At 42.0% G+C, this 20,193-nt stretch overlaps 1 protein-coding gene and 1 long non-coding RNA gene across 4 annotated transcripts in view; both read right to left on the bottom strand.

Annotated features, from left to right (window-relative positions):
* The window catches only part of LOC148131073 (uncharacterized), a 150,556-nt gene that overhangs the window by 2,278 nt on the left and 128,085 nt on the right, over window positions 1-20,193 (bottom strand). The gene's annotated exons all lie outside the window — the stretch shown is intronic.
* The window catches only part of MYT1 (myelin transcription factor 1), a 172,398-nt gene continuing 156,156 nt past the window's right edge, over window positions 3,952-20,193 (bottom strand). For all 3 annotated transcript variants that reach the window (XM_087959158.1, XM_087959159.1, XM_087959160.1), the window contains 4 exons: window positions 19,929-20,020; window positions 17,902-18,005; window positions 13,648-13,791; window positions 3,952-5,008 (listed from right to left, as the gene is read on the bottom strand). In XM_087959158.1, the coding sequence (XP_087815284.1) occupies window positions 4,868-5,008; window positions 13,648-13,791; window positions 17,902-18,005; window positions 19,929-20,020 (481 nt within the window). In that variant the 3' untranslated portion in view covers window positions 3,952-4,867. The remainder of the gene's footprint in view (window positions 5,009-13,647; window positions 13,792-17,901; window positions 18,006-19,928; window positions 20,021-20,193) is intronic.

Here is a 20,193-nt window from a genome sequence, read left to right as displayed (position 1 = left end):
CGTGAATACAGACCCCACCTGGCAATCTAAATTGTGATTTATGCGTTATGAATGCACTTCCTCCACTGGGCCTCTGTGAGAGTGAAGATCGGACCCTCAGAGGAACGGGAAAGGAAACTATTTTGCACGTGCACTTCATTTACTGATGATGTTGCCCTAGTTTGGTAATTAAACGTCTGCAAGAAAACTACCAAGCTCAAAGAGCACCATAGACCTCACAGTCTCCCTCCTCCTCCTTTGCAAGTTCCATTCCCTTCTAGCACTGACAATGTTACCTAGTTTGGTAATTAAATGTCTGCAAGAAAACTACCAAGCTCAGAAAGCACCAAAGACCTCATAGTCTCCCCCCTCCTCCTCCTCTGCAAACTCCATTCCCATCTAGCATGGATGATGTTACCCAGTTGGGTCATGAAATGTCTGCAAGAAAACAACCAAACTCGGAGACCACCAAGGACCCCACAGCCCTTCTCTTCTTTCTCCTCCCTCCTCTCTGCGCTCCCTTCTAGCCCTGATGATGTTACCTAGTTGGGTAATGAAAGGTCTGGAGCAGCCTTCTGATGTGGTGTGAAGGGCCATATCTGAAAGAAAAATAATCACACCTGCACACACCAACAACCTGAGACCAGAATGACGGCACAATCCTGTACATGACTGTGATTTTGGAGTGGACTTCCCTGATTTCAAAAATGCTAAAGGCCCTGTGTGAATTGAGAACTAGCGACTTAGAAGCTTTCATGTTGGAGGAGAAGGGTAGAATTACAGGTAGTCCTTGACTTACAAACATTTGTTTAGTGACTAAGGAAAGTGACTTTTGCCCTTTTTTTCCACAATTACGACTGTTGCAACATCCCCATGGTCACATGATCAAAATTCAGACTCCTGGCAACTGGCTGGCAACTCTAAAAAGACCATAGAAATAAATCCTAATAAATCTTCTTTAAGTTTTGGAAGTTCGGCTTGAGACTCATGATTTAAATGGGGGTAACTGCTGGAGCCCTGACAGCGGCTCCTATTTATGACGGTTGCAGTGTCCTGGGGTCACGTGATCTCTCCTTTGTGACCTTCTGACAAAGCAAAGTCCATGGGGAAGCCAGAGGCACTTTTACAACCGTGTCACTAACTGAACGACTGCCATGATTCGCATAACAACCGGTGACCAGAAAGGTGGTAAAACGGGGCAAAAAACAGCACCTACCTGGAAGTGAATTGAGGACTGCAACTTAGAAGCTTGGAAGTGAGGGGAGAATTCGCTTTGAAAAACCACGCGATTGCCAGGAAAAAGGGAGGTTTAAGCGCAGTGAAAAGAATCTTACGAAGTAGCTAGTACCTTATTCCAGGGGTGGGTTGCTGGGGGTTCGCAGGGGTTTGGGAGAACCCCTAGCTAAGATTATGCACAGTTCGGACAACCCCCCACCCCAATCCCACTCCTGGTTGGCCCCACCCATCCCACCCCTCCCCTCCCAGGAGTCCCCACGCAGTCCATTTTGGACGCAGGTAAGTGCAGGGTGTGCGCGGAGGCTCGGGGAGGGCAAAAAATGGACCCCCCGGAAGTTTGGGAAGGCCGGAAATGGGCCCATTTCCAGCTTCCAGAGCGCCTCTGGAGCCTGGGGAGGCGGTTTTCACCCTCCCGGAGGCGCAAGGAAAGTCTCTGGAGCCCTGGGAGGGCAAAAATGCCTTCCTTCCCACAGTGGTGCAGGAGATCGACTGGGCCACACCCATCCAACAACAGAGCAGAGAACCTTTTGCTAAAATTTTTGAAGTCCTCCCCTGCCTTATTCTTTGAATTGTATCTAACTCAAAAGCCAGAATTGTCTGCATTTTGGATTTGCCGAGACCCCACAATTCATCAAGTGCGAGAAGCATCAATCTCAGGAGAGAACTGCGTGTTCTAGAGAAGATTCCCCTGCCTTCTTCTGGCTTGCTCCACATCTCTTAGGTCATGCTTTAGGTATCTCAAAATGGTAGCGATTTCCCTCTAGCCAATTACAGGTAGTCCTCGACTTACAGCCATTCATTTAGTGACCATTCAAAGTTATAACGGCACTGGGGGAAAAAACAAAAAGACTTGTGACCAGTGGTAGGTTTTGAAACTTTTTCCTACCGATTTGGTGTGAGTGCGTGCTTTGCGTGCACACGCAGCGTTTACAACTTACCTTCTGCTGCAAGAAGCCCTGTGTGTAAAACAGCTGATGCGCGGCAATCGGCTGCGCTGTGTGAAGCAGCTGAGGTTGCAAAGCAGGAAATGTCAGCTTTGGAAACCATGTTAGTACCAGAAGCTTCCATGCTGCCACATTCCTCTGCCTGGGAAAGTAGGAGTGGGCGGGTGGGGGGCATTTTTAGAGTGTTGGGAGTTAAGACATAATAGCATTCTTTTCTTCGGTCAAGGTCATGTTATTTCTGCACCTGGAGGAGGAGTGGTGGAAGGGCTGTCTCAAGTTGGGACGGTTGGTGTTTGGACTATGTGATGGACTGATGGGTGCAGGGCTTGGGTTTTGACTTTGGAATTACTAAGGGAAAACCTGGAGCTCTCAGATTTGGGTTTTTCCAGATGTGCCAGTATAACTAACTCTAATAAAAGGAAACTTTGTGAAGATGCCTGTCTCGGACTTTTTAATTCGAGGTGAGGTTTTCTGGATCGCTGACATGAAATACAGAGCCGGGGTGGTGGGAGGGCCCAGCAGCTGATCGTCGGAGCAAAACGGTTGGCTGACAGATGATTGTCGGAGCTACTGGTTTGGCCGAACCAGACTGAACCAAGTCTAACCAGTAGAATACCGGGGCTGAACTGGTAGAATACCACCACCGCTTATGACTGGTTTTAAAACTTGCGCCCAGTACAGACAAATGATCAAAATTTGGGAACTGGACAACCGGCGTGTATTTATGATGATTGCATTGTCCTGGTGTTGCGTGATCATCATTTGTAATCTTCCCCACCGGTGTCTGACAAGCAGCATCCATTGGGGAAGCCAGATTCACTTAAACAACTGCAGCACTTTAACTGGCAAAAAAAAAAAAAAAAAAAACCTCCTTAAAAACGACAAAACTCCCTTAACAACTGCTTTGCTTAGCCAAAGAAATTTTGGGCTCATTTGTGGTCACAGGTCGAGGACTACAGTACTTGGTAAGGCATGTCAAATTTTTCAACTTTCGATTTGCAAACATTAGGGATGCTCAAAAGTTGTGGCATGCCTTGGGGATTGTAAAGATATTTTGGTTACTTAATATAATTTAGACATGCTTGGTAAGTAACTACATAAATATTATAACTTTTTGACATTTTGTTTGCTTCAGTGCCCCATCCAGATCTTTCTCGCTAGCATGGCTGGGTTCAAACTAAGGATTCATTCTCTTGATAAGGGGTGGAACAAACCATTGTTTCTGTCCTATTTTCATCTCTCCCCCAGCACCCTTACCTCCCTCTGAAAACATCTAACCATATCTCCTTGAATTTAGGGGGTGCTGAATCAATTTGCTTTGCAAGAGACATTCACTTCCTTGGAATTCTTTTAAGTGCACAGTGGACTTACGTATACTGGAGGGTGAACCCCAAAACCAAATTAAATTGGTTCTTTGGAAGAGCTTTACCCAACACTTCTTGAAGGACAATCCCTTTGTTTTTGTGAAACACGGGGGATGGAGGGAAATGTAGAAAACAAAGCTGAGAACCAATAAGCATTGCCATGAAATGTTTCAGCCAAAGTCCAGAGGGAAGAGTAACTAGTAGGTTAGCCCTTTGTTCCTAGTTACGGCTGAAATATGTCTCTGGCATTGATGTCTGCAGCGCTACTGAAGGATGATGACCATAACGATGTACAAAAACCAGAACAGTCAGCAAAAAATGACTTTCCAAAACTGATGGACCATTGGACCATGATAACACACTTAAGAATTCTCCCCTATAAAATGTCCCCTAGATTGGTCTGTCCGTTAATCTCTTTTTCTTAAAAAAAAAAAAAAAAAGACAGACAAAGGAATACTGTAGTTGCAAACTCCAAAAAGCTTCCCTGAGAACCTTTGCTTTGTTTTGTTTTGTTTTCATTTCCTGTTGCGTTTTCCGCTGGAGATCCGGAGCTGCTTTATTTTTGGAAAGTAAAAAATAACGTGACTCTGTAATACTTTTGTGAGTTCTCATGTCCAGCGGCTTTGGACTCCTTAGTTGAGTCAGAATCCTGGCCCAGTGTCTATGGAGATTCTCAGTCATCCAGGTCATGGTTGGTTCTCAAAAGTGCTTTTTTTCAAGAGCAACTGGACTTTCTCAGAGCTGAAGAAGCTCCTTGGATGAGAAGCAAAACGTCTTCAAAAAAAAAAAAAAAAAGTCCAGTTGCCTCTTAGAAAAAAAACACCTTTGGGACAATCCAGGCCCAGATTTCAACAGAGGGACCGCAGTTCCAGATTCTCCTGAACAACAGATGATACAGAATTGATCTTGAGACGTAACCAAAAGCAACACATGATTGTGGAACCTCCTGTGATGGATGTAGAGAAAAATCGCTGTTCCTTGAATGATCTAAATCTTGGAATAACTCCGTTATGAAGTGTAGGAAGATCCAACATCTCTACCGACTTCCAAGCCCAGCTTTGAATCTACCGCCAAAAATAAAACAGATTCCCTGCTGTTTGCTGAAGTGATGGAGTCAAGTCAACAAAACAAAACAAAACGGAAAAAAAAATTGAGTTCATTTCTTCCTTTGTGAATGGCCTCTTGGTTAAATTTTGGTCCTTTGATTCATTCATTCAACAAATAAACCTGAGTGAAGGTCTTCTAAAGTCTTCCAGATATCCTAACGTCTTCTTTCTTTCTCTCTCTCTCTCTCTCTCTTTCTCTCTCTCTCACTCTCTTTCTTTCTTTTCCTGGTCCTACCTATTAGACCTGAATTCCTTTAATGGCCTGTTTGATGCTTTCCAGCAGATCCTTGTTTTCAGGATTCTGGTAGCATTCTTGATTGGTATACATGTCGGTAAGAGTGTTCACGTAGGCATCAAAGTTCTGCTCACTGATTGGCTCCTGGATTCCAAAACAGACAAACAGAAAAAAGCATCATTACCATCACCGTACATCCTAACTGGGAAACAGGGAAGTCATAAACATAAAAGACTCATAAAGGCATCTAAAATCAGAAAGAGTAAGAGAATAACAGGGTTGGAAGGGACTGCCTGCCCAAGCAGGAGACCCCATACCGTTCCATACCACCAGGAGGCATGGTGGCGCAGTGGTTAGAATGCGGTATTGCAGGCTAGCTCTGCTCACTGCCAGGAGTTTGATCCTGACCAGCTCAAGGTTGACTACAGCCCTCCATCCTTCCAAGGTGGGTAAAATGAGGACCCAGATTGTTGGGGGAAAGAGGTTGACTCTCTAAACCGCTTAGAGAGGACTGTTATTTCATTGAGGGCTGCATCAGGGCTGTGGTTGAACTGGTGGGGGGCAATTGGTTGGGTGTGGCCAGCTTGATGCTACTCAATGGGCATGGCTGACTGGTTGGGTATGGCCAGCTTGACGCCACTCCCCAAACAGCTGGCTTGATGTGTCATGACCCTATTAGAATTGACTCCAAGGGAGAGGAGGAACAGTCGACAGGGAGTGGGAGTGTAGCTCCGGAGGTTGTAGAGGAAACTGGGGAAGGGCACAGGCCAGTTGGGCATTCAGAGGAAGACCCAGGCCCATCCCCTCTTCATCCTAGGGCACGCAGGAAGGAGCGGATATGGGAGAAACGTGAATGGTGTGGTCTATGGGGGAGGAAAGGGCCTTGATCCCCTTCATGGGCTGCAGCTGTAAGGACTCTTTAAAAGGACAAACTGCACATGGGCCAGTGCTGGAAGCAAAGTGTGAAATAATTCTAGTCTTTCAGTTCTTATCTGAGTTCTGGCATCCTTCCCAGTGTGTGTTATTTCGATATCTGTAGACATCTTCAAGCCCTTATCCTGCCTTGTCTCATTAATTGCTTCAGTGTGGTTTTGTGTTTTTTTCTGTTTGTAATTTATATGTATTTTGAGTTTGAACGGAAGTTCTTCCTTTTTCGCAACTGTTTGTGGGGGAGTTTTTTCTCCACTCAATGATAATTGGACCTTTGAAGCCAAGTTGAAGGAATTAAATGGACTTCACCTGTTTTTGTGACTTTGTTGCTTTTGTATCCCACCCTGGGTCATCACATGATGTTTCCTCTTCACACTGGGTAGACCAGGCTGAAGGGATGCGAGCCAGCCCCTTACATTTTCTGGGACGGCCCCACAGGCTGGATTGGACCACATCGTGGGCCACATTCGGTCTGCAGGTCTTATGGTTTGATACCCCTGTACTAGTGGTATTGCTGTTCCAGACTAATGGCCGCCCAGTCTCTTCATGATCTTGTCAGACTTGCCACCACTTAAACCTCTAAATAGAAACGATCCTTGGCTCTTTTCATTGAGACAGATATAATTGTTTTAGAAGTCAAGGGTATTGCAGTAATGCATAGCCAGAACAGAGCATTGCACACCAAAATCCCTAAGGCCAACTTTTTCCTCCTTTAATTGCCTCCCATTGCTGACCCCCACCCACCCCATGTGACCAATCAGGTTCAAGCAAGATTGCACGCTGCTATCATGTCACCCCTGGTCTTTCTTTTCATCAAACTAGACGTGCCCAATTCCAGCAACGGTTCCTTTATATGTTTTAGCCTCCAGTCCCCCAGCCCGCAAAGATGATTAGGGGACTGGAGGTTGGACTAGAAGTCCTCCGAGGTCCCTTCCAATGCTGCTATTCTATGTTTTGTGTTAACCTTTGGCTGTTTTGGCCTGGTTTCAAACCAGGGACTTTTTAGGTATATTAACTGCTACGTTACAGAAACCCAACTCAAAACCCTGATAAATGGTTTTCCCAAAGGTGCTTTTTCAGGAGGCAACTGGACTTTCTTGTTTTTTCTTTGAAGAGGTTTCCCTTCTCATCCAAGATGAGAAGGAATATAATTCCTTCCATCCCCGCCCCCCATCCAGTCAGAGCTGGAGAAGCTTCTTGGATGAGAAGGGAAACCTCTTCAAAGAAGAAAAAACAAGGAAGTCCAGTTGCCTCCTGAAAAAGCACCTTTGGGACAACCATGACCTGAAGGACTGAGAATCTTTACAGACTTTTAGCTACACAATTTGGGATGAACCCCCCTGGGAATGGTGTGGGAGTAAGAATGGATTTCCAGAGGAAAAAATTTCAGACTACCAGAACCATTTGCACCACTCAGGTAACCCTGAGGATACAGATAAAGCTCTGTGCTCCAAAGACCCTCCAAAAGCATGCAAATGACCAGCTGTCTGCAAGGAGTATAAATCCTTCCATTCCTCTCCATTCAGTCAGAGCTGAAGAAGCTTCTTGGATGAGAAGCAAAACGTCTTCAAAAGAAAAACCAAGAAGTCCAGTTGCCTCTTGAAAAAAGCACCCTTTTGGACAACCTGTCATGCCCCTGGTGGAGAATGACTCTGAGGGAGAGGAGGAAAAGCCGTCAGGGAGCGGAAGTGTGGCTCCAGAAGTTGTGGAGGAGGCTGGGGAAGGGCAGAGGCCGGCTGAGCAGTCAGAGGAGGACCCAGGCCCATCCCCTATCCATCCCAGGGCATGCAGGGAGGAGAGGATAAGGGAGAGATGTAGTCTACTTGGGAGGAGAGGGCCTTGATCCTCTTCATGGGCTGCAGCTGTGACAACTGAATAAGAGGTCGGACATGCGTACGGGCGAGTGCTGGAAACAAAGCCTGGAAATATCTCTAGTTTACTGTTCCTCTCTAAGTTTGGCGTCCTTCCCAGTGTGTATTCTGATATCTGTGTACGTCTTCCAGCCCTTATCTGGTTTGTAACTCTTTATAATTTGTGTTGTTACTCTTTATAATTTAAACGGGCATTTCCTCCTTCTTGTAGCTGCTTGTGTGGGAGTTTTTTGTCTCCAGTCAAGGATATTTGGAGCTTGGAAGCAAAGTGAAGGAATTCAAGGGGCTTCACCTGTTTTTTATGACTGTGTTTATTTTGTATCCCACAACCATGACCTGGATGATTGAGAATCTCTATAAGCTCTGATTAAAGATGGTTACAATCCCCTTCCTGAATGGAGTTCTTACAGCTTACAGTTCTGCCTAGGAGAATTTAAGAGCTGTCGAGAGCAAAGCAGAAGAAGAAATGTTCACCCTGAACACCAGAGCTACCCAGATCTCGGTCCCAACCCAGTTGCACAATGTTCTGTCTTTGAACTTGGAGGAGAAATGAATAACACACTGAATGTATATGAAGTAGATACAAGCAGCAGGAGGTCTGCTACTCTTGTTAAGCACACCGTAAATAATGGCTAATGAGGTTCTCTAACCGTTAATCACAGTCCAGAGTGCAGGGACACAGATCCCATATGCTGGCTGAGGGGAAGGGCCGGCATTTTGTCAGGAATAATTGTGCAAGCAGTACTGGAAAAAGAAGGCATCTCTGCAGAAGATTTATGCTAGCATAAAAATGCCCAAAGGAACATAGGATATAAGACAAACTGGGGCATTCGTTATAGTATAAGGAACGCCAATATAAAAACAACACCCGAAGAACCCCAGAAAATGGATATCATGCATTAGATTGCATGTGGTGGATGGTTCCTGGTGAGGGACAAAACATGAACAAGAGAACTAAACAGTGATTGCTTGGTGGGACATGCCAAATTGTTCAACAATCCCCTTTGAAGCTTCTAAAAAAAATGCAAGAGTAGAACATTCCACTGAGCTTTCTACTCCTAGCCATCTAGGTCAATGTATTATTATTTTCTGTATAATGAAGCTTGGTTATTTGCACACAGATGTTTCATTACCAAACTAGGTAACATCATCAGTGCTGGGAAGGAGTAGAGTTTGCAGAGATAAGGAGAAAGAGGAGGAGGAGGACTGTAGGATCCTTAGTGCTCTCTGAATTTGATTATTTGCATGCAGTTTTATTACCCAACTAGGTAAAATTATCAGTGCTGGAAGAAGGTGGGGTTTGCAGAGATAAGGAGAAGGAGAAAGAGAAGCAGAATGGGAGGAGGAGGAAGAACAGGAGGAAGAGGAAAAGTGTAGGGTCCTTGGTGCTCTCCGAGTTTGATTATTTGCATGCAGATGTTTCATTACCCAACTAGGTAAAATCATCAGTGTTGGAAGGGATTTTCTCTCTCTCTCTCTCTCTCTCTCTCTCTCTCTCTCTCTCTCTCTCTCTCTCTCTCTCTCTATCTATCTATCTATCTATCTATCTATCTATCTATCTATCTATCTATCTATCTATCTGGCAGTTCCTTGTTTGGAATATTGTCTACTGCTTAAAACAATAACAATACCTGAGTAAATAATAGTACTGAGCAGAAAGCAATGCTCCAAATCAAGGGACTACCAAGAATACTCCCACCAACCCTGAGAGAGTAAGCCACTGGTATACAAACATAAAGCAAACCAACTCCTTTCTAGCCCCGATGGTTGTACATTGAGGACTACCCGTCTTCTAGAGTAGATTTAGCAATAAAGGAGAATATTTGTAGCTCAGAATTGCAACGAGGAGTCCTTGGAGCTTAATCCTTGGTGCTCTCTGAGCTTGGTTGTTTTCTTGCAAACATTTCATTCCCCAAACTAAATAATATCATCAGCGCTAACTAGATGTTATTTAGTTTGGGTAATGAAATGTCTGCAAGAAAACAACCAAATTCAGAGATCACCAAGGACCCCATAGTCGTCCTCCTCTTCCTCCCCACCTCCTCTCCAAAAACACCCATCATTTCTAGCACCGATGATGTTACCTAGTTGGGTAATGAAATGTCTGCAAGAAAACAACCAAGCTCAGAGACCACCAAGGACCTCATAGTCCTCTTCCTCTTCCTCCTCCTCTCCACAAACACCCCTCCTTTCTAGCATTGATGATGTTACCTAGTTGGGTAATGAAACGTCTACAAGAAAACAACCAAGCTCTTCCAGTTTGAGCCTCTTCAGCGACAGACCAAAACCTTGTCTCTGCGAGGCTTCGATCCGTGCTCGCCGCTGGAGCGCCCTGAGCCGGCTGGTTTCGGGGCTAAGCCACCCCGTAAAGGTGGTGAAGAGGGGGAAGACTGCCAGCAGGGTTGAGGAGAGCCGCATCTCTCCTCCCCAGCTGGCCATTACTCCCTTTCCTGAAGGCAGTTGCAGCGGTGGTCAGAAATGGCCACCACAAAGAAGAACTCGACCGGAAAAGAATGTGCAGGAGGAAGATAAGAAGAGAAAGTTTTGGTTGACCGGGTCAAACAGCAAAAGCAACAAATAAGATACCCTGGAATTGAAACTATTAAAAAACAATAACATTGTCCCCTCAGAAGATTTTTAAGCTGCGAAGGAGAGAGAAAAGGGAAAAGATTTGGGTTTTTTCCTCCTTTTCCTATACTGACAGCTAAGAGACTTAAGCAAGAAATTGGAAAAAAATCCACTTTGACATCAATAGGCATTTAATGCTGAAAATAAAAAGTCAAAGGGATAATAAAGATTTCTGGATAATTAAAAGCTTTTGAAAACAGGAAAGGAGAGAGGAAGAATAAAAGGGCAGGATTTGGAAGGGAGGAGACTGCCTGGAATTAAAAAAGAACTTACAGCAAAATCTCAACAAGACTTCCAAAAGATACATTCTAACTGAAATATCGCAACAAAAACCCCAGGAAGAGAAAGTCAAAAAAGAAATAGGAAGATATAACTCGGGACTATCTGGATTACTTGATGATTCCTGGATTCTTGGTTATTGTTTTCAATGACTAAAATCAATCGGGTGGTTGTTTAAAACTGTTTAAAATGGCTCCACTCTTAGAAGAACTGAAAATGGAACTTAAAAAATACAAAGAAGATGCACAAGAAGGGAGAGGTTCTTTTGGCTTCGTATTTCAGTTTTTAGAAATGGACATTTGGAATTATGAGAAACAACAAGAAATGCCTGCAGAACAAGAAGATTGCGACAAAGAAGAAGCCATCTTTAATGAACAAGTAATCTTAGATGGGGGGAAAAAAGGAAAGGGGAGAAAGAGAACGGAAAGTTTAAGATTGGGAAAAACAACTCCAAAAAAATAGAGTGAAAAATAAGTATAAAATAAGAAAGCAACAGAAGAGGGAAATGCAGAAGAGAGAATTAGAAGTAGAAAGACAAGGGGGTAAAAAGAGGAGGGAGAAGATGAGAGGGAAGAAAGAAAGGAAAAGAAGTTATAAAGGACAGAAGCAAAATATAGAGAAACAGGGCCTATTTAGAGATCATGGGTAAAAATTTAATGGAAAAAGGGATTCTGCAAAGGTACATAAGATAGTATGTTTATATTAGAAACAGAAATAATTTTAGAAAATATGAAACAATGTATGATTAAAATGTCTGATAAAATAGCTATCGTAATTCAGTGGAATGCTTGTCAATAAATAAATGTAACATTTAATGATTTATAAAACATATGTGAAGAGAAATAAGGGAAAAATTAATTATGGAGATTATATATGTTTTAAGGAAGTATGATATTTAATTGAAAAGAAGTGTTAAAGATGTTAAGATTTTAATGATTATTAATGATAGAACTGAACTGGAATGGAATGAGGATTTATAATTACATATATTTACAATCCTTTTTTTTTAAAGAATATAGTGTGTATTATAAGAATGTACCAAGCAGAATTCGATTGGAATCTATCTATTATGTATTATATTGAAGGTCATAACCTTAAGGTATATATTGAAGTTTAAATAAGAGTTGAATGGATGTAATTAAAAGATATAAAGGTGTCATACTCCAATTAGTAACTACAGGAAAAAATTTGTTTAATGAGAAAAGATAATATGAAATTGAAACAGAACAGACAGAAGTATAAATATAATGATCTGAATTGAGATGAGATAATCAAAATAAAATTGAGAAAATTAAAAGAGGGGAAAAACTATATAGAAAATGTAAAATAGTATAAGATATGGAATAGAATACAAAAAGGAGCATGAAATTGAGTTTTGTGTCTGTATAAAGAAGTTCAACCCGGGACCATGCTATTTTCAAAAAAGATGTTTTACTTATATTTTGTATGTGTGAAAACCCAAATAAAACTTTATTAAAAAAAAAAAGAAGAAAGAAAACAACCAAGCTCACAGAGCACCCAGCACTCTTCATTTCCTTTTCTATCTGTCTCTGGTGTCCTACAAGACATCAATTCTTCCTCATTAATGATTGCCTGCCACAGGATAAAATTAATTTCTGGAAAATAGAGTAGGCAATTAATAGTCATTTTCCGTTGTTCTAGTTCAACGAAGCTTAGGAAAAAAAATCCTCAGCAGTAATTTGGCAGCTGGATACTGGTTTGTTAAATATAATATATTCTCTTTATAGCCAGGATTGTTCAGATGACAGAAATTGGGATAGAAAAATGAAGATTGTACTGAATTACAATAGGTGCTGCAACATCTATTAAATTTGATTCCTTTCCTAGCTTTGCTCAGTGCATAGTCTTGATAAAGCTTTTATCGTTTTCTTTTAAGTTGGGTTCTGAGATCTAATGAGTGACAATTCAAAAACACACAAAGAAGATCATGCTAGCTGGGGAATTCTGGGAGTTGAAGTCCACAGGTCTTACCGTTGCCAAGGTTGAGAAACACTGATATATTGAGACTATAGGAGAAGGATTGGGCTGGATTTCCTATCACTCATTTTCTTGATGGGAAAGTTAGAGCCTCAAGCGTAGCTGACTTCCCTCTTCCCTAACCTTCTGCACAGCATTGCAAATAAGCTGCTTTCCAATTAAATCTGGCTACAAGCTGGGCTACCAGCCATATTGAGCTAACCTGAAACTGTCTGGTCTAATTTATGTCACAACTGGATGGTTTTATAAACAATTTTAATCAGTTTTACACCCAGGCTAGACCATTTTCTCCTTTCCTTTCCTTTCCTTTCCTCTCCTCTCCTCTCCTCTCCTCTCCTCTCCTCTCCTCTCCTTTCCTATTTTTCTTCCTTTCCTTTCCTCTCCTCTCCTTTCCTATTTTTCTACCTTTCCTTTCCTTTCCTTTCCTTTCCTTTCCTTTCCTTTCCTTTCCTTTCCTTTCCTCTCCTCTCCCTCTCCTCTCCTTTCCTATTTTTCTTCCTTTCCTTTCCTTTCCTTTCCTTTCCTTTCCTTTCCTTTCCTTTCCTTTCCTTTCCTTTCCTCCTATTTTTCTTCCTCTCCTCTCCTCTCCTCTCCTCTCCTCTCCTCTCCTTTCCTTTCCTTTCCTCCTATTTTTCTTCCTTTCCTTTCCTCTCCTCTCCTCCCCTCTGAATGACCAACCAACAAGAGAACCAATCAGCTGCTCAGAATTTAAACATACCTCCAAATGAACAACCAATCCCACGGTCAATTGACCCCACTGGCCCACAAGACATGTATAAGCTAAAGAGGAATAGGAGAGGAACATCCTGATGATGTTACCAAGCTTGGTTAATAAAACATTCAGAAACTAAACTGAAACAAGCTTGGAGAGCAAACCACTGCCAAAATGGTGTTCTTTTTCCACACCGACCGTTCTACTAGGTTAAAAAAAGGGAATGAGCCAATGATTCAGAAGCATCTTCTCTTCTACTGAAGGAAAGGCCAAAAAAACCCCCAAAACCCTCGTACAATAATGGCTTACAGAAACCGGGATATGATGGTTCAGCAAATGCTGAGCTTCCAGGGCCATCTCCTTACCATATGTGGAAGGCGGATATTGGCAAGACTTTGGATAAGGGTCTGGCTCAGCCCTGATAGCTCAAGGAAGAGGGCTTCGTTCTGCTCCTCTATCATCTTGTTTTCCTCTTCGATGTTCTTGAGGTTCTTCTCCATGCTGGAGATCTGCCGGATAGAGAAGGACCTGTACATTGACTACCATGCTGACTGTATCAAAAGTAAACCACTCAACCCAATACTCAGCTTTTACCCTCAACCACAACCCTACCTCAACCCATCCACCATCACCCAAGACTAGGCACGCACGCCCCCAACTACCTCAATTCCAACTACTGCCGGCCTTAAATGCAAACTACTCAATGCAAGAAGCCTCGTGAATAAAATACCTGAATTTCTCTTCCTCCTAAATATGGCTAACTTCGACATTATATTTGTCTGTGAAACATGGCTCAATGCATCTCTCCCCGACTCCATTACCACAGTAAGAGACTATCATGTTTACAGATCAGATCGTGAAAATCGTCGAGGAGGTGGAGTTGCTATATTCTATAAAAAATCCTTACATCTAAAAATATCCAAGTTACCCAGGAGTTTGCCCTTCCTGAAACCATCATCTGTGAACTATCCTCAAATATCACAATTCGATTCTTACTATGTTACAGAGCACCTGATTATGACATCGAACATGTAAACAAGCTAAATACATTACTAACATGGGCTGCATCCTGCCCATACCCTTTTATCCTTCTTGGTGATTTCAATCTACCTCATATTAACTGGACCCTAAATGATTGTACAACTGAAATCATACACACAACCTTCTACAATGCTATTACAAATCTGGGACTGGAACAACTAGTAACCAACAACACTAGACTAAACAACTGCCTCGATCTCATCTTCTGCAACAGTTTGAACCTAATCTACGGAATACAATCTAAAGAACCCTTTTCCAGTAGTGACCACAATATGATCGACTTTTGTCTCAACATACATCCACACAAAAATCACCACAATGATGTAATCCCCTATTGTAACTTCAAAAAGGCAACTATGATCTTATAGACAACGATCTCTCATCCCTTGATTGGCAATCTCTATTCACTGGATGCAATACCGTTGAAGACCATTATAACATATTTTTACTTGAAGTCAAAAGAGTCATCAAACTATATGTACCAACAACAACTCCCAAAACAAAACAAAAAAGCAGATTACCCATATCAATAAGGAAACTTCAATCCAAAAAGAGATCACTCTGGCGGAAAAACAAATCTGGTCACGTTGCCAATTTCAAAAACCGATACAAAAATCTATGCCACCAGATAAAGACCGAATGCACCAATTATCACATTAAACAAGAGGAAAACCTTCTAAGCACCAATTCCACCGCGCTTTTTACAATTTTGTAAACAACAAACTAAAAGACTCAAGGTCCATCCCTCCCTTGATAGGACCTGATGGTAAAGACTGCAAACGACACCATTAAAGCCAACATCTTTAACACATTCTTCGGCTCAGTATTTGTAAACAGCAATGGATCATGCCCAATATTTCCTAGCCGTACCACAGATAACAACAATGATCTAATACATATCGATTTCACAGAAGACAATGTTGAAAAAGCAATACGCAACCTAAAACCATCTCTATCTATTGGACCGGATGGAATATGTGCCTACTTCTTAAGAAAGCTATCCACTGCCATAGCCAAACCTCTAAGCATAATCTTTGAAAAATCTTTCAGAACCAGCTCCTTGCCTAACCTATGGTCACAAGCCACAGTCATCCCCATCTTCAAAAAGGGAGACCCAAGCCTAGTTGAAAACTACAGGCCAATCTCCTTATGCTGCGTCACCTGTAAAGTCATGGAATCAATTATTAACCAATCCATCATCCTTCACTTAGAGACAAATAACCTACTCTCCAATAAACAATTTGGTTTCAGGAAAAAACTATCCTGTAATCTGCAACTCTTACACTGCAAAAACATATGGACGACACAACTCGACCAGGGCAAAACAATAGACGCAATCTACATAGACTTCTGTAAAGCCTTTGATTCAGTGGTACACGACAAACTACTCCTAAAAATAAAATCCTATGGTATCTCTGGACAACTGAATAACTGGATAGAAGCATTCCTGTCAAACAGACAACAAATGGTCAAAATCGGGAGCGTCCTATCAAATCCAGTACCTGTCAATAGTGGTGTTCCCCAAGGCAGTGTTCTAGGACCAACTCTCTTCATACTCTACATAAACGACCTCTGTGATCATATTAAGAGCAATTGCGTTCTCTTCGCTGATGATGTAAAGCTGTTCAATACCACAGACAATACTGCTACCCTACAAAAAGATCTTGACTATGTATCCGAATGGTCAAACAAATGGCAACTTCAAATCTCAACAAATAAATGCTCTGTCTTACATATTGGCAAAAAAATCAGAAAATAAAATACAAGCTGAATAGTCAAGATCTTGTTGATGACCCAAGCTCTGTAAAGGACCTTGGAATACTCACCTCTAATGATCTAAGTGCTAGAGCACACTGCAACTACATAGCCAAAAAGGCATTAAGAGTTGTTAACCTAATCCTACGTAGCTTTTTCTCTGGTAATATCACACTACTAACCAGAGCATACAAAACATTTGCTAGACCAATACTCGAATACAGTTCATCAGTCTGGAACCCACACTACGTATCTGATATTAGCACAATTGAGAAAGTCCAGAAATATTTCACAAGAAGAGTTCTCCACTCCTCTACTCGCTGTAGAATACCTTATGCCACCAGACTTGAAATTCTAGAACTAGAAAACCTTGAATTACGCCGTCTTCGGTCTGACTTAAGCATGGTATACAAAATCATACATTGCAATGTCCTACCTGTCAATGAATACTTCAGCTTCAACCATAACAACACAAGAGCACACAATAGATACAAACTCAAAGTAAACCGCACCAAACTTGATTGCAGGAAATACGACTTCAGCAATAGAGTGGTCAATGTCTGGAATACTCTACCCGACTCTGTAGTTTCTTCCCCAAACCCCAAAAACTTTAACCTTAGACTGTCTACTATTGACCTCACCCCTTTCCTAAGAGGTCTGTAGGGGGCGTGCATAAGCGCACCAACGTGCCTACCGTCCCTGTCCTATTGTTTCTCTTATTCTTTTATTTTTCTTATATGTAACCATTTCATGTATTCACAACTATGTATACATTTATACTTATTATCTTGTAAACAATTGGCAAATCAAATAAATAAAATAAATAAAATACGAAAAGGAGAAGGGTTACAGGCAACACGGCCAGTTCTTGGAGCTTTTGAAAGCTCGCTGAAGGATCAATTTACCTCAAAGGCCAATGTCTATGGCAGGGGTCCCCAAACTTGGCAACTTGAAGGCTTGTGGACTTCAACTCCCAGAATTCCTCAGCCAGCAAAGCTGGGAGTTGAAGTCCACAGGTCTTAAGGTTGCCAAGTTTGGAGACCTCTGGTTTATGGAGATTCTCAGTACCCCAAATTGGTTTTTTTTTTTTAAAAAAAAAGGCAATTGGACTTTGTTTTTCTCTGAAGACATTTCGCTTGTCATCCAAGAAGCTTCTTTAATTCTGACTGAATGGAGGAGGATGGGAGGATTTATATTCTTTGCAGTCATCTGGTCGTTAGTACTCTCTCTGAGAGTGGTTGAGGCCACTTGGAGGTTTATCTGTGCCCTCAGGGCCACCTGAATAGTGCAAATGGGTGTGGAATTTTCTTGGAACTGTTGAAGGGACCGTGTTGTAGACAAAAGATTGGTGGGGGTCGTATCCCTCCCCCTCTGTTGAGAGAGAGAGGGCTGTTCAATCTTCACGTAGATGGCCTCTTTGACCCCTCTTTCACATCCGTTTGCAGAGAGAGAGTACTAACGACCAGAGGACTGCGAGGAATATAAGTCCTTTCATTCTCCAACATTCAGTCAGAATTGAAGAAGCTTCTTGGATGAGAAGCGAAATGTTCTCAAGGAAAAACAAAGTCCAGTTGCCTTTTGAAAAAAAGCACTTTTGGGACAACCATGAACTGGCTGATGGAAAATCTGCATAGACACATAGCGATTTACGGTATGTGGACTTCAGCTCTGGCTGGGGAATTCTGGGAGTTGAAGTTCACACATGGTAAAGTTGCTAAGGTTGGGAAGATACTGCTCTATTCTAAACCCTTTCAGCCACTTTTTTCTTCTTGCCATCGGCCTGTGTTTTGATGGCCCATCAGAACGACAACACGCAAACACACCTGCGACTGCAGCTTCACCATCGCTGCCTCCATCTCAGTGTTGGATTCATTCAGCTCACTGATTTCTTTGTTTAACTGTTTAATTTCTTCGTCGTTCTCTAGAACTTGAAGACACAAGAAGGGAAGAAAAATTGAATCAACAAATAACATGTTAGTTTTTTTTTCTTCAAACCCAATGTGTATTCAAATAACATTACCCAATTTGTTACTGGGAAATGATGATGAATCGTAAAAGGCAACAAATTAAACTCATCAGCCCCAACCTATTAAGGTTGGCCAATAGAGGTAGTCCTTGACTTATGACCTCAATGGAGCTCCACATTTCCATTGCTAAGTGAGTTTTGCCTCGTTTTATCGTTTTTGCCTCAGTTGAGTCACTGCATGGATTAAGTGAATTCTTTCCTCGTTAAGCAAATCTGGCTTCCCCCATTGACTCTGCTTGCCGACTGAAGCCGGCTGGGAAGGTCACAAATGGTGATCACATGACCAAGGGCAGTGCAACTGTCATATATACATGCCAGTTGCCAAGTGGTCGAGTTTTGATCACGTGACCATATGTTGTAAGTGTGAATGCCGGTCATAAATCACTTTTTTCAGCGCTGTTAAAACTTCAAATGACTACTAAACGAATGGTATAAGGAGAGAATTACCTGTAGGTACAGGTAGTCCTTGCTTAATGACTGGTTGCCTAGCAACCGTTTGAAGTAAAGATCGAGTCCCCAAAAGTTAATGGTGACCAGACTTCAACATTCTGATGGCTCCACCCCCTCCTTGCATTTTGGGTGCTTGGCAACCATTTTGCATTTACAACTTCTGTGTGGCATCCCGCAGTCACATGACCAGATTTTTTAATGGGTGTTTTTTTGCCAGTTTTTGGTGTCCTGATTTCTGGCAAAACCCCACTCATTACGTATAATGGCTTCATTTAACCACCGTCTTGTTCATTTAATGACCATTGCAAAAAAGGTGTAAAATCCGGTGTGGTTATGGGACAATCCATTTAATGACTGCCATGATGTACAGCCGTTAATGATAAATTATAAAATTCATAATTATAAAATTACACTCAATAAAAATTGCTCAAAAATGGTAGCAAATCGAGAACGACTGGTATTCCTGATCAAAAATAGATTTCTTGGACAAAATTTCCTTTGAAAGACCATACATTTTGTTGATATATTAGAGAGATTGGAAAGAGAACCAGAATCTATTCATAACTGTGAACAGTGAAGCTCATTCAAAGTGCAAAGAATATCTTGCTGAAATTGTAGTGCACTTTTAAAGCGAATTGGATAGCTCTAATTCAACTTGCATTGGTCATCTTGATCAGTGAATAATATTAATACGGCGGATACAAGAGGTGGGATTCTACCAGTTCGCACCTATTCGCTAGAACCGGTTGTTAACACTCTAACCGGTTGTTAGAAGAAATTACTGGCCTAATCCTGTAAGGAAGGCAGGAAGGAAACATTCTGGTGTTGCTTACAGAAACTGCCTCTCCATTAACCCTTATTACATTCTTGGCAGGACTAGACTTCCTGTCTCTGGAACTTCTGTGGAGTTTTTCCCCCTCCTTTGCTGGTACTTTACTTGTGTGGAGTGACCACTCAAAGTTACAATGACACTGAAAAAAGTGACCATTTTTCAGACTTACAACTGTTGCAGCATCCCCACAGTCATGAGAGGCCAGGCAAGGAGATGTGTGCCTCGATGATATTGAGTTGGCCATGCCCAGCCAATAACATGACCACCAAGCCACGTCCACTCAGTCACATGACCACCAAGCCACGCCCACCAACTAAGCCACGCTCAAAGAACCAATTGTTAAAAAATTTGAATCCCACCCCTGGGCGGATATATACAATGTATAAAACAAAGTTACATGGACTGATGATATTAGCTAGTTGGGTAATGAAATGTCTGCAAGAAAATAATCAAGCTCAGAGAGAGCGCCAAGCACTCCAATGTTAAATTGCTTTACCCCCCAAATTACAAAACTAGTCAAATAATAAATTGTCTTATTTTACCATCGCTGGTCTTGAATTTAGTGTTGAGAATATCATCCCCTGAGATTTTCCCTTTCTTTCCGGCAAAAGTAGCTCTTGGACACCCCGATAAGCTGAAAGAAAAATGAAAGAAATTAGAACTTACAGAAAGAGCTGAAGCTAGACAATACTTCAAGTTGAATTGACTTGATGCAGTATATGTTGCAAAAACTTGTCCTAACTTGTTCCCCTTCCTTCCTTCCTTCCTTCCTTCCTTCCTTCCTTCCTTCCTTCCTTCCTTCCTTCC

This window comes from Notechis scutatus, chromosome 3, assembly GCF_049901735.1.
Source record: "Notechis scutatus isolate UNSWTSFEM ecotype Mainland chromosome 3, rNotScu1.2, whole genome shotgun sequence".
NCBI classification, from domain to species: domain Eukaryota; kingdom Metazoa; phylum Chordata; class Lepidosauria; order Squamata; family Elapidae; genus Notechis; species Notechis scutatus.
The sequence above is the reverse complement of the archived record's forward strand: the minus strand, read 5'-3'. Positions and strand labels throughout refer to the sequence as shown.